This window comes from Tachypleus tridentatus, chromosome 9 (assembly GCF_004210375.1).
Source record: "Tachypleus tridentatus isolate NWPU-2018 chromosome 9, ASM421037v1, whole genome shotgun sequence".
In the NCBI taxonomy this organism is placed as follows: domain Eukaryota; kingdom Metazoa; phylum Arthropoda; class Merostomata; order Xiphosura; family Limulidae; genus Tachypleus; species Tachypleus tridentatus.
In genome coordinates this window covers 107,336,126-107,349,196 of record NC_134833.1, presented here as the reverse complement: position 1 = coordinate 107,349,196, position 13,071 = coordinate 107,336,126, and the positions used below count along the sequence as shown (strand labels likewise).

Here is a 13,071-nt window from a genome sequence, read left to right as displayed (position 1 = left end):
GCAGCATGCACAGGGCAATGGAATGGAGATGACAAAAGAAACCCCATAAAATCTGGCAGAATCTATGTGAAGTCTATTTTAGTCTGCATGTAAAAACTTTGGACTACAACATCTGACCCTTGAGCACAAAAAAAACACTAAAAGAGGTGGGGCACCACCAGTATGGCAATATGCAGATAGGAGACAAGTACAACAAATTTGAGCATCTACAATTCTGGTAAAAATTTCAGTACAGATTGAGAAATGATTAAGCTATGATCCTTGGAGGATTGTGACATTAATAGAAAGGATAAACACTGATGACGAGACACCAACAAAAATAAAACCTTGAAGAACTAGCATTATTTTCTCACTATTCCAAGACCAGCCCAACACTGATAGCCCTGGAATTAAATTACAATTCACAAGGATTTGCAGGAGATGAGAATCCTATAGTTTGGGTGGATAATAGTGGTGAAGATCTGACTCAAGGATCTGTAATACTTCTGGACGTGTAGGTAAGGGTACCTCACATCTAGAAATACTTGGAACCTAGCCCACCCCACCCCAACCTTAAACCCTGATGGTGCTAGTGGAAATCTGACTGAAAAGCAGAATCCATGGATATAGACAGAATCTATTCTAGATATCAATGTACCAAGGGGGTGATGTTGGGGGGTCAAGGCTATGGAATATGGGTGGAACTAAGATCTCCTGTAGGAGAAAATAAAATTCAAAATGCCAACAACAAAAGAAATATATGTAGAAGCCAAAAATCAAAACAAAGAACATATTAACAATGATTCCAGCTCATCCTTAACAAAGGTGGTGAACCTGAGATGCCTGCAGCAAGTGCAGTATAAGGAAAACAAAAGGTTAGAATGGAGTTGTTGTCCATAGACAGAGTGTATCCCACTATGATGTAGAACCCCAAAATTGATTATAAGAGAGTCAAAATATGCTTATACCTGGTAGTAGTAGGCTAAATTATGAAGTTCATATAACCTTTTTGGAAAAGGCATTACTGTCCCTTCACTATAATTATAAGTAAACTTCCTTGCTTCAATCACAATATCTCTGGAAGAAGATAAAGTTAAACATTAGTTTCGAGACCTTTCAGCTCTCAAGTAAGGTACAAACTAAAAAGCAACTGAGGAAAGACCCAAAACATCACACATTCAATGAATCAAAAGCAGCCCATCCCAAAGTAACTTAGTTTTGTTTAGTATTTCATTTAGAAACTGAGTTGATTAATGTTGATCAGATTAACATTTAGTTAGGTAAGTTTGTTTTTAGTGAGAAAAGCAAACTCGAGAAATCTGCTGTACCCACTTTAGTAAATTAAACCCTGGATTCTATATTCTCTCCAGAATGTCAAGGATCACCTTCAGTTGAAGCCACAGAGTCAAACATATGTCTCCACCTCATTATAAATAAGACCACTGACAGTTGCAACCAAGAGCAACCCCACCCTAAATGTTGTGTGATGCTAGATATAAGGGGTGGAGTAGGAGAGACCTGATTTGTTTCTTTGCCAGAAATAATAATCCAAGAAAGCATAAACTGTCTGGCCAATTGGAAAAAAAAACTGGTTTATCAAAGTAACTGTATGGAAACCAACTAGACTATGTGAAATTTGCAACCATAGACAGTTACTTTTAACAACACTTCTTTACATAGAAATACTTTGTTGAGAGAAAATAATAAAATTACCTGAATGAGTGTGTATGTTTATATATATTAACAGGATAACAAAAGAAATAATGCCAAGGGCAACTGAGTGGAGTATAAAAGACTTGAGAAAGTGAGAAAAATCAGACAACTGCTTAAATGGGCAAAACAAAAAAATCCCTGGAAGCCAAGCAATAGCTATAAATGTCAGCAGTTAAGATAGTTAAGATGTTTTGTAGTACTTAAAGAGGAAAATAAAACTACAAATGAGTCATTAATGATTACTGCACATATGACTGTGAAAATGCAAATTAACAAGTCCATGTTTTCCAGTAAAAATTCTGAAAAACATGAAATTATATTAACGTTAAACATACACATCATCATCTTTTATAAAAGTAGAATAAAATACAGACTAAGTCATAAGCTTGGTTCTGTTTTATCTTCGGAAAAGCACTATATTTGAACAGCATTAAATTCTAGTATAATTATTTTATACAATAATTACACTCTTAATAACTGTTTTGGTATTATTATATTTAGTTGTTAAATATAAAAATGTGGCCTAACAAGTCTACTTAGACTTATTATTTGGCTAAAACTGATTTAATATTATTTAACACATGGTTCCAGTCTCTATAATCAAGAATGCTAGTTCCTAATTTAATACAAAGTTTATGTCTAAAGAAAGGACAGATTGAAAAAGCATTAATATTACATTTAATCAATATTCTAAAATGATATTCACATTGAAATTTATCTGTTCATATTCATGTTAAAAATATGTTTTAAAGATTAAAAATCAGTTTACAAAAAAGACAGATGTTATATTTCCTTAAGAGTAAATGAAATGTAAGACTAAAAATGTAGTCTAACATAAAACACAAATATTATGCAAATGGTATACTTGTCAAATTAATAGCTCATAAGAACAAAGTTAATATGAATGCTAACACTTTTTTCTCATGCATTACTTTATGTAGCATTATATTTACAAAGTTGTATAAAAGTATTCTGGGTGTTCTCACATCTAATATTAATTTGGCACTAGCATTTTGGTTGATGAAGCAAGTATTTAATGTATGAAATATATAAAACATATGCTGTTATTACTACATAAATAACAAATATATAAACGTATCTAACACTGGTTGTTACTTCAAAATTAAATAGCTATCTTATACAAAGAAGTATGTCACTAAAGATTAATACTTTTTCTAGAATTGAGATAAAAGAAATATTATACAGTTTTTCAAACACACCTTCTGAAGAAACAGAATTTGATTGGCTGATTTTAAAAATTGAAGTTGATGAGTAATTAAGATCCGGACTTTATTCTCAAGATAATGATTGATGCATCTGACAAAAAAGAAAAGAAAATGTTATGAAAATATTATCAATATTAGGAAAATATTTATACTGAAAATGAATTATCCAAATACAAATTTTATGTCATTATTTAATGAGCAGAAATATCAGAATTCCTCTTTCTTAATTTTTAAGACTTTAAATCTTCATAATTTTGTACTTCTAAATCAAATAACAATACACATATGCACTTAAGAGCTACAATGTACATGTTTAAAAGATTGTTAAGTTCTTATTCTATCATGTTTTGGCTTTTATTAATCAAAAGAGTAAGTTAATTACCAGTTTTTCATAAATTAATTTTGCTGTACATTTTAAAATTAAAGATAATAATGCCTAATTAAGTATAAAGTAAACAGCAAACTTTTTTTGGTCAAGTGTAAATCTACACGTTCATCTGTCCTTACTATGCCCCCTGCAGTTTTGGAAACCTGATTTTTAGCAGTATAATCTATCAGGCTTACCACTGCACCATCTTGAGGAAGCAATAGGAGAAAAAGAGTGCACAATTGTAACATGAAACTGATTGATACAGAACATACTCATTAAACAGGTGTTTAGCAACAGCTGTGTCAACTGCACTTAAAGGGTCATCCAAAAGATAGACATCTGCATCAACATAGATAGCTCTGTAAAGTAAACAAAAGTTAACAGTAACATATAAAATTTACTCACACTCAAGTTATTTTAAGAATTCTACCATATTAACCCTTTTGCCCTGGGTATCCTTTACTGCTTGTGACACAGTTTTAACATCTTTCATGCGAAAATTTGTTAAATTAATTTTTTATGTTATATCAATTAGTAAAGCATAAAATCTTGGCTAATAATCTGTAAGTTAATAGGATATAAGTTCTAATTTCTTAATTTTGCAAGGTAATATTTAAAACAACCTAAATTTCTCCTTGTGCAACATACACGTGAAAAATTTTCTCTAGGTATCTTCCTAATTTATCTACTACCACCAGTAATGATGAAAATGAAACATAAATTTCTTACTATAAAATTGTCGTTGCTCATGCAAACTGTAATTTTTATAGCCTACAGTTCTGTTTGGTTACAAAGCTTTCAAATAGAAAATCAGATTCTTCTGCCACATCTACCTATGACATCCTCTCTTTCAGGATTTGTTAATAGTTCTTGCTTACATTATTTGTATATTACCTATACACAATAGAAAGTCAAGGTTCTGAACTATGAAACGGCATATTGTATAGCATTGTGTTCTAAACAGATAAGTGTCAATTTCATTCAGGGTACAAATTTCATTCCTGCTGTGAAATATTTAATGATTAGATTGGATGAATTTGTAACAGTGGCTTTTTTACACAGTTAAAAAGCCAAAAGAATTTTGATAGTTAGGAGAAATTGTTTACTTTTTGCATGTTATCACTTTATGTTCTCTAACATATTATTTATCGCATTACCGTTACTACCATAAAAGTAGGGTTAATTGTCATGGACGATCAACAGCAAAAAAACAAACTTTGGGTAAGTACTTTATTTCTTGTTTTTCATATTTATTCCTTATTTATTATTATAAAAGTACATAAAATGTAAATATTAGGGATCTTTTTATGTTATTTAATATTAAATTTGGTAAAATGAATAATAAAATAAAAATATTTCATGAAGCACACATGTGAGAAACAGCTTGTATAAGCTGATGGGTAATATAACTCAATAGTATAACATGAGCTGCATGTTCTTCAAGTGATTTACAGTGTATAATGGCACAGATGATAGTTAGGCACATCACAATAAATGGGGCAATAAAACAATTAAATTTAATTATAAATAGATGTATGATGTTATGAGCTTAAAACTATTCAGAATAAAAATGTAGTTTCATGTTAAAATTTGCACTCATTCTAAAAAAGAAACAAATGGTAATTTAGGTTTCATGTATTTCTTTCTTTTGGTAGTAGTTACAAGGTTGGTCAAATTGACCAATCCCACATGGAGATAGGGTAGAAAAAATAATAGATAAAATATAAAGTTTTACTGAAAGAAAAACATTTGAACTATATTTAGGAGGTATCAGGGATTACACAAAGGAAATTTGACATTTTTGTGATGAGGAAAGGTATTTTTAATATTAACATGAAAATTACTTTTGACACAGACTATTCAAAACAAATACTCAATATATTCATGGACAAGTGTTTTAGTTTATTAAAAATACTTCAATAAAAATAGGATCTTTTGTACGTATAAAGACTTATATTGTTAACTGAAAGTCTGCCAAATTCTGTGAGGATTTACACACTATATTGAAAGTTAGAAGCAATAAATCACTGAAGACTTTAAACAAGTACAAAGATGTCACATGGTCGGTCAAATTGAGCCAGTGTTTAGAGAATTAGCAAATGATCAAAATAATATGTTAGGTTTGTTACATAAATATAACTATCTTTCAGATTAAAATTACTTTTTTGTGTAGAATAAAATTTAAATGATAAACAAAATTCTTTGATCTCTGTAAACTTTTCTGCCCCTCCAAAAAATTTATAAATCCAAGTATGTAATTTCAGTAAATAATGTTTTAATGTCCAGACTAATTATATACCTTCTTGGTGCAATTTCTTCAATAACTGGCATGTAGCATTGGAGTTGGTATGCTGTAAAACCATATCTTTCAGATTCTAAATTGTTTGTTTTTCAAGAAACTATGTCTCAAGTAAAAAAACATCAACTACAATTTTTTATTACTTCCAGATGGTTTTAACTTAATAAAGTAATAACTTTTTTTTGGAAGCAAGCTCTATAAAAAATGATTTAATTTTAGGAGATTGCTTAAATACCTTGCTAAGCTGACACGAGCTCTCTGCCCACCACTCAGGAATATTCCCTTTTCGCCAACTATGGTTTTATCTCCAAAAGGAAATTGTTTGATATCCTGCATGATAAGTTACTCAATTTTAACAATTTAAAACTACAGTTAAAACTGTCTACCACGTAAACACTGTATATGGGTGGAAGTCAAAGCATTCATATCACAATGTTTCTGAGAAATATATTGAAAATTTAAATAAATCACTTTATTATCAATAAACATGACATCTAAACATACTTAACAAATCATATTTTAATACTATATATGACTTAATTTGTTAATTCAAAAGACAATATTAAAAACAAATATCAACGACATATCTATGCTGTAAATTCTTCAACTTACATCTTATTTCTGGATGATGTTTAAAAAAACTTTTGATATTCATTGAGGGGGTTCAAGAGATTGTACAGATGAAGTATGAAATGCTATAATTTTGTGAGTTGGGAAAATAAATGACAGATAGGTTTTAATTATGATAAATAGAAGATATTGCACGTGTGTTATTATTATTTGGACGGAAATAACCTTAAATAGTGTCACAAAACAAAAGCATCATGGTTATCATGGTTGATCAGTCTCTCTTGAGACATTCAAGCAGCGTGTTGTTAGTGGTAGGACAAATAATATTTTAGGTGTACCTATGGAAATATTCAATATCCAAATAGATTACAGTTTCATTGGTCACTGGTTAGGCCAAATTTGGTATGTTGTGTTCAGTCTTAGGTTCCTTACTTTACGAAAGACATTTTAATTGTTGGAAAGGGTTCAAAGGAGGGTTACTAAAATAGTATCTGGGATGGAGGGCTTGTTATATAAGGAGAGATTAAAATCCTTAAAATTGTTTTTTGTTGAAAAAAAAAGTTAGAGGAAGATTTGATTGATGTCTTAAGATTGTAAAAGGAATTGATAATGTTGATATATCAACTTTTTCACACTTAATATAGAGGACTAGAGGGCACAAACACAGATTTAAACGAGGTAGAAGCTGCCTTCAGTTAAGACAATTTTATTCTTTAAACAGGGCGGAAGGGCCTATGGAATAGGTTTGCCTTCAGATGTTGTGGACATGGTAAATTTCACTGAGCTTAAAAGAAAGGCTGATAGATATTTTTTTATTTAAGAGTTTCAGTTTGCATTAGAGGATGGGACAGCTGAGATGGACCAATTTGTAACTTAACAGTCCTTTGTTGTTCCTAAACATTATGTTATTTATTAATATTAAAACCTTAAAGAAGGGTTTTGTTGTTTCTTTTTTCTATTATAAAATTCACCTTTTATGCAGACTCACTCAGTAAATGTTCAAAACATTATATCTTTAGTAGAAATACTTTATTAAGAAATCTGACTTTTGGTCAACAGTATATATTTTCAATTTTTTACAATATATTGTTATGAAAAAGTGGTACATGTACAAACTTAGAAAACTTTATATAAAGTAGTTTCTGAATTATGTCAATTGCTAATTCTTCAGTAGAGCATATGTCAAAACCACTGAACCCATTTATGTATAATTACAGAATTTGTTGTGAAAACAAGAAAAAATTCATTAATTTTATATCTCCATAACAAACACATATCAAGTAATAATAATGTATATCAAAATAGCACTGATATAAAAATATTTCGATTTACATGCAAAGATGTTAAACTACAAGTAGTTACATTGGAAAGAATTTAAAATAAATTATGATAACTGGAAGTTATACCTATCTTAAAAAACTTCTGGATGATTATTAAACAGGACTATGAGTGTGTTTTATGAAAGCTATTAAAACAATGAGAAAAACCATCTTATAAAAACGTCAAATGTTTTGTTTACTATGTTATGACACTTGGCATCATCAATAAATACTTCAGAAGTAAAGTTACCTTATCTAGTGCACATATTTGCAAAATCTTTTGAAATTTCTCATTATTAAATGTATTTCCAAATACAACATTATCTCGAACAGTTCCACTAAACACCCATGGCTCTTGAGAAGTATAAGCCACTTTTCCTCGAACTTTGACCTCACCCAGTAAAGTAGGCAACTCTCCCAGAATAGCCATTAATAATGATGTCTAAATGAAGTTTTAAAAAGCAAGAAAAACACAGAAATTTACCAAACAGTCTTATTCAATAAATATATATCAATATATAAAGTTTTCTTTAAAAATGTTGAGCATCTCATTTCCAAACACAGAAAACTTTTCTACTTCAAAGTGGTTTAAAATTTTACTTTAGATAACCAATTTCTTTTGAAAAAAATCAGTAATAGAAATAAAAAGTCAAACTCTGTAATAAACAGAAAAAAAATACAATATATACATAACAGCTCCTTAATTTTACTTAATTATTCCAGTTAGCTCCACCAATATACATATAAAATGTCAAAACTTGTTGTATGTTTAGAAATTCTGCATCTGTTATTACTTTATCAATATGAATTGCACTGATTCAATCACAACAGTTATATGAAACTGACATACTGTAATTACTTGCTGGAAAATTGTAAAACAACAACAAGAAATTAAGTGTATATATATATATATCTGTTAAATCTACCAATATTATATAATTTCATTAGTAATAATGCTTCTATGTTAATACAACGTAATAACTATTTTTAGATTAAATTCCTTGTGCTATAAGAAATAACCTGCACATTAAAATACAAAATCTAAACATGTTAGTTACCTTTCCAGCACCAACTGGCCCAACCACTGCTAAAAGTTCTCCTGGCTTTACAGTAACTGATATATTTTTCAGTGTAGGTTCTTCAATGTCCTGAATTAATGCATTTACCAATTATATGAAAGATTAAAGATCTGTGAATTATCAGTAAAATATGAACTGATTTTACCTGATAATTAAAAATTCAAAATGCCTACTTTTTAAGCCCACGTTGCTTTGCTTAATGTTTTCAGATGTATATTTCTTACACAAGTTTACATTTTTCTTTCCTGAACATGTAGTTTTAATCAATGCTCACTACTTCCCACAAACTATGTTCCTCACACATTTGCTTAGGAGATTTGTATACTACTATTCTTGAGGCATCCCCAACCTAATTTCACATACTTCAATGTGAACTGCACTAGTACATGGTGCATAATGACACCATTGTACAACAAAAGCCCTCATCATCTTCCATACATACTTGCACAGGTGATAACTTCATTCCTTGACAAGACATAAAAAAATGTGCACCTGAAGTTAGAAAGATAGGTTATAACGTGTGTGGAAGTGAATATCTATCAAAAATACATTTTCAAGTCAGAAAAATGTAAGCTTATGAGATGATAACTCACCATCACATACACATTAGGTAGAATCCCATGTTGAATTGCTAGCTCCTTTCAAAAGACATCTGAAAGAAAACCCATGGATTGAGTCACCTGATGACAAGAGCTCAGTGGTGACACACCCTCTGACTGAAGATCATGTCTTGTCTTGACTAGTGTATACCCTTGGCACAGAAAGTAGGGAGGAAAGAAAGGAATAAGCACTGTATGTCACAGGGACAAGTGGAATGAGAACATGATCACCCAAGTACCTGTATATGAGAGTTTAGACAATCAAAATGTCTCGTGTGGTTGTGACATGTTCAAACTGTACCATGTTTACTTGCCTTTATTATACTGAACAGGATCTGGCTGCAGGAGCAGGACACAATAGGCATATACTATGTCTTTTGAGGAGTGAGCTACACTTCACTGACATTTTCACCACTGCCTAGCTTCTTACAATATTTTGCTAAGCCTAAATGTGAGGATTCTCCATGGTCCACCGCCCTATCAGCTATGAAGTAGCAAGTGGTAATGATCTCTTGTGTTCCACTCAATGAAGAGACCTATCAGATCTTCACATAAATGTTACTTTACTGAACACGGTACAGTGGATGACTGCAAAACTTTATTTTTAAAAGCTAGAGAGTATAAGTTATGTTGGATTTTCTCATAATAGTTCAAAGGAATAACTACAACTTGGATCATACAGTTGAGTGTATGTATACATCTATATATCATGGGGATACCTCGAGTCATTTCACAGAATACTCCATATCACAATGGATGCTTGAATAGCCAGAGAAGATGGTATGAGCACTTTATGTTATCCTGATTTTATGAATACATTATGTAGGTATAACCCTGGGAGGCAACACTATCCACCTAGTGAGATCAAATAAATTTAAAAAGGGAATCTGAAAAAGAAATTGTACATATTCTACTTATTGATGGTGAGGTGTTGAAGAATGGTAACAAGTAGACAATATGACAGCCAGGAATAAAAGAGTAGAAGTAGACAAATGAGGAAAGATTTGCTAACTTCATTGAAAGACAGTGGAAGAGTGACAAGAATGTAACAAAAAGAATGACATGTGATTAAATAATCAGACTCAACAGAAAAGGTAAAAAAATAAGGACAATAAAACTCAAGGATAAAATCCTTGGATACACTAGAGGATACCAAAAGAATGAATTTCCAAGAAGCCAAAGATAAGTAAAACACACCCCTGAAAACGAAATCAGAAAGATATTAAAAGGGTAAGGTCATTTTTCAAATGGTAAAATGCTACCCAAGCAACGTAAAATTAAACTTGTAGATAAAGAGATCATTCCTGGCTGAGCAGAATTATTTTTGGCTTGCAGTATGGCAGTAGAAGGTCCAGTAAGCATGTGGTGAGCAAAAATGCATTACATAATGGTTGCAACATCCTTGAAAGTTAAGGAGTCTCCAGAAGCCCAAGTAGAAATAAGGTTTGTGTGAGTAATAAAGTCACTCACACAAGACTAAGTATAAATCACTGTCAAGTGAGAATTTATGATAAAAAATTAAATCTTTGAAACAAAAGCTAAAAAAATTAAAGTTTTGTTATCAAATGTAAATATCAATAAATTGAAAACAGGCATGAAATTTTGAGAATATTTATTTAATACAATGCTGCAAAGAATAAAGTTATCACAAGTGGAAGTGCACCAAAGAAGTTAATGTACATGGAGGTTAGGTTGCCATCATAATGGTGGGGGACTTTTGTAGCATAATGATGTTCTTGTGCACCAGCATACTTCACATTAAAGCATCTAAAATTAGGAGGGAGATGCCTCAATGTTGTAGGTATGTAAATCAAATAGGCAGATAAAATAAAAAAGCTAATTCTTATGCAAAGATGAATTTTGTCTCAGAAGCAAGTTTTATTGAACATATTTGTTTTAAATACGTAATTTTTGTACTGAATAATTTCAAAATGTAAAAGCACACTTTGGTGATGTTGAAAAATATTTTCATATAAATTTCTGAAACCAGAGCCATAATAAAAGTACACTAAATTGATAGATTTGGATGAAGAGAGGAGTGCAAAACATATACGTTATACAAGGCACAATTAGACATTGGCGTGGTAATGCATTAAACTTTGAAGCTTAATAACACTATGTAACACAAATTTTGTTCCTGGATAGTATGTGTTATTTCTTTATTTCAATTGTTGTAAAAGTACAGAAAATGGCCATTATTCCCTTCAAATTTTGCTTTTGTGACATAAATAATGAAATTTAGAAATTAACCTATTTTCTATGCAAAAATGGATAAATTTGCATATTTTCATTTACATAAGGTGTGAATGAAACAACGTATGAATCAAGATTTACATGTATTTATACTAAATTTATACAAAAATTATTAGAAGTGAGTAGTTTTTCGAGACTTGCGACTGTAATGTAAGTCACTTTCACGTATCAGCCCCCAAATATAGTCTCCCATTGTGTTTTTGTTATACACTCTTTGATAGCAACATTCAAAAGCCAGTATATCTTGGTGGAAGCACTTGCCTTGCTCCTCTGAGTATGTTCCCATGTTATCCTTGAATTTATCAAAATGAGTGTCAAGGATATGGACTTTTAGGGGCATCCTGTAGCACATTTTACCATAGCTCTTCACCAGAGCCTCAATCAGTTCCACATAATTTTCAGCCTTGTGATTGCCCAAGAAGCCCTGAACCACTGTGACAAAGCTGTCCCAAGCTTTTTTCTTCTTTCTACTGAGCTTCCTGAGGAATTCTGTGCACTCCAGGATCTTCTTTATTTGTAGTCCAGTGAAGACACCAGCTTTGACCTTTGCCTCAAACAGCTTAGGGAAGAAGTCTCAAAGGTAATTGAGGGCTGCAGACTCCTTATCAAGAGCTCACACCTGACATTGTGCCTCCTCACAGAGAACTCGGTCTGTTGTGGCCAGTGTTTCCTGTTGTAGTGCACTGCAGTGTCCCTGCTGTCCCAAAGGCAAAGATAGCAGGGAAACTTGGTAAAGCTTCCTCAGAGACCCATTTCACATTCATAGCACATGTGACTGCACCTCCACCATTAGGAGCATGAAGCATGCTCTAAGAACAGCTAGCTCCCATTCTATAACATTTCGTGTACTTCACTTTCAAGATCAGACACACCAGATGTGAGGAAGAGGAGTAGGAAGTGTGTGAGAGGAGGTATATATCAGAAATATATTTTCAGCATACAAACATCATAATTTCCAAGATGATATACATCTCTTTGCTCACAATAGTTAGAATCCTACACTAAATAGGTGGAAGGACCATTGTAACATTGAAGCCAGAAACCAACTGTGGAAAGCATCCAAAGGGAATCAAACTGGTATACAATGGAATTCAATGAAAATAAACACAAGGGAGACACATTACCATTGACCTTGAAGAAGTGAAGTGCTGTGAAACAGATTGCTTCAAGGGCCAAACCACGAATAGATTCAGAAAGCATTAGAGCAGAACTCTTCCCAACCCAAGCTGGACAGACAAGGTTCCACATCCTGTCTTTGGTATTACAAGATGGAGAATAATGCCAAAGAATTAATACAAGTATGTACAATGTAATGTGGCTAGGGGAAACAGACCATGGAAAATATAAATATATACCTACACAAGCCCTAACCACAAGTAAATAGTGTTATATACAAGCAACAAGAATTACAATGAGAAGGAAACCATGTGCACCAAGTATTATGAGTAGGATGTGCAAAGTCAGCTCAATCATAGGAACAGGATATCATAGTCCCATAACCTGCATTACAAAGTAAACAAAGTCCCCTCAGCTCAACTGTAGGAAAAGGGAATTAAATATCCTTCTACTATAATTACTAAAATGGGGCATCTACTGGTCTCAACTGTAGGATCATTGCATTATCAATCAGAACCCAGTATTATGAAGGGAATCCAGTAGTAACT

General features: G+C 31.8%; 1 protein-coding gene across 1 annotated transcript in view; it reads right to left on the bottom strand.

Annotated features, from left to right (window-relative positions):
* The window catches only part of LOC143226000 (ATP-binding cassette sub-family C member 4-like), a 153,272-nt gene that overhangs the window by 71,863 nt on the left and 68,338 nt on the right, over nucleotides 1-13,071 (bottom strand). Inside the window, exons 10-14 of the mRNA XM_076456328.1 lie at nucleotides 8,535-8,624; nucleotides 7,727-7,918; nucleotides 5,823-5,917; nucleotides 3,561-3,647; nucleotides 2,913-3,009 (exon numbers count right to left, since the gene is read on the bottom strand). Coding sequence (XP_076312443.1) covers nucleotides 2,913-3,009; nucleotides 3,561-3,647; nucleotides 5,823-5,917; nucleotides 7,727-7,918; nucleotides 8,535-8,624 — 561 coding nt within the window. The remainder of the gene's footprint in view (nucleotides 1-2,912; nucleotides 3,010-3,560; nucleotides 3,648-5,822; nucleotides 5,918-7,726; nucleotides 7,919-8,534; nucleotides 8,625-13,071) is intronic.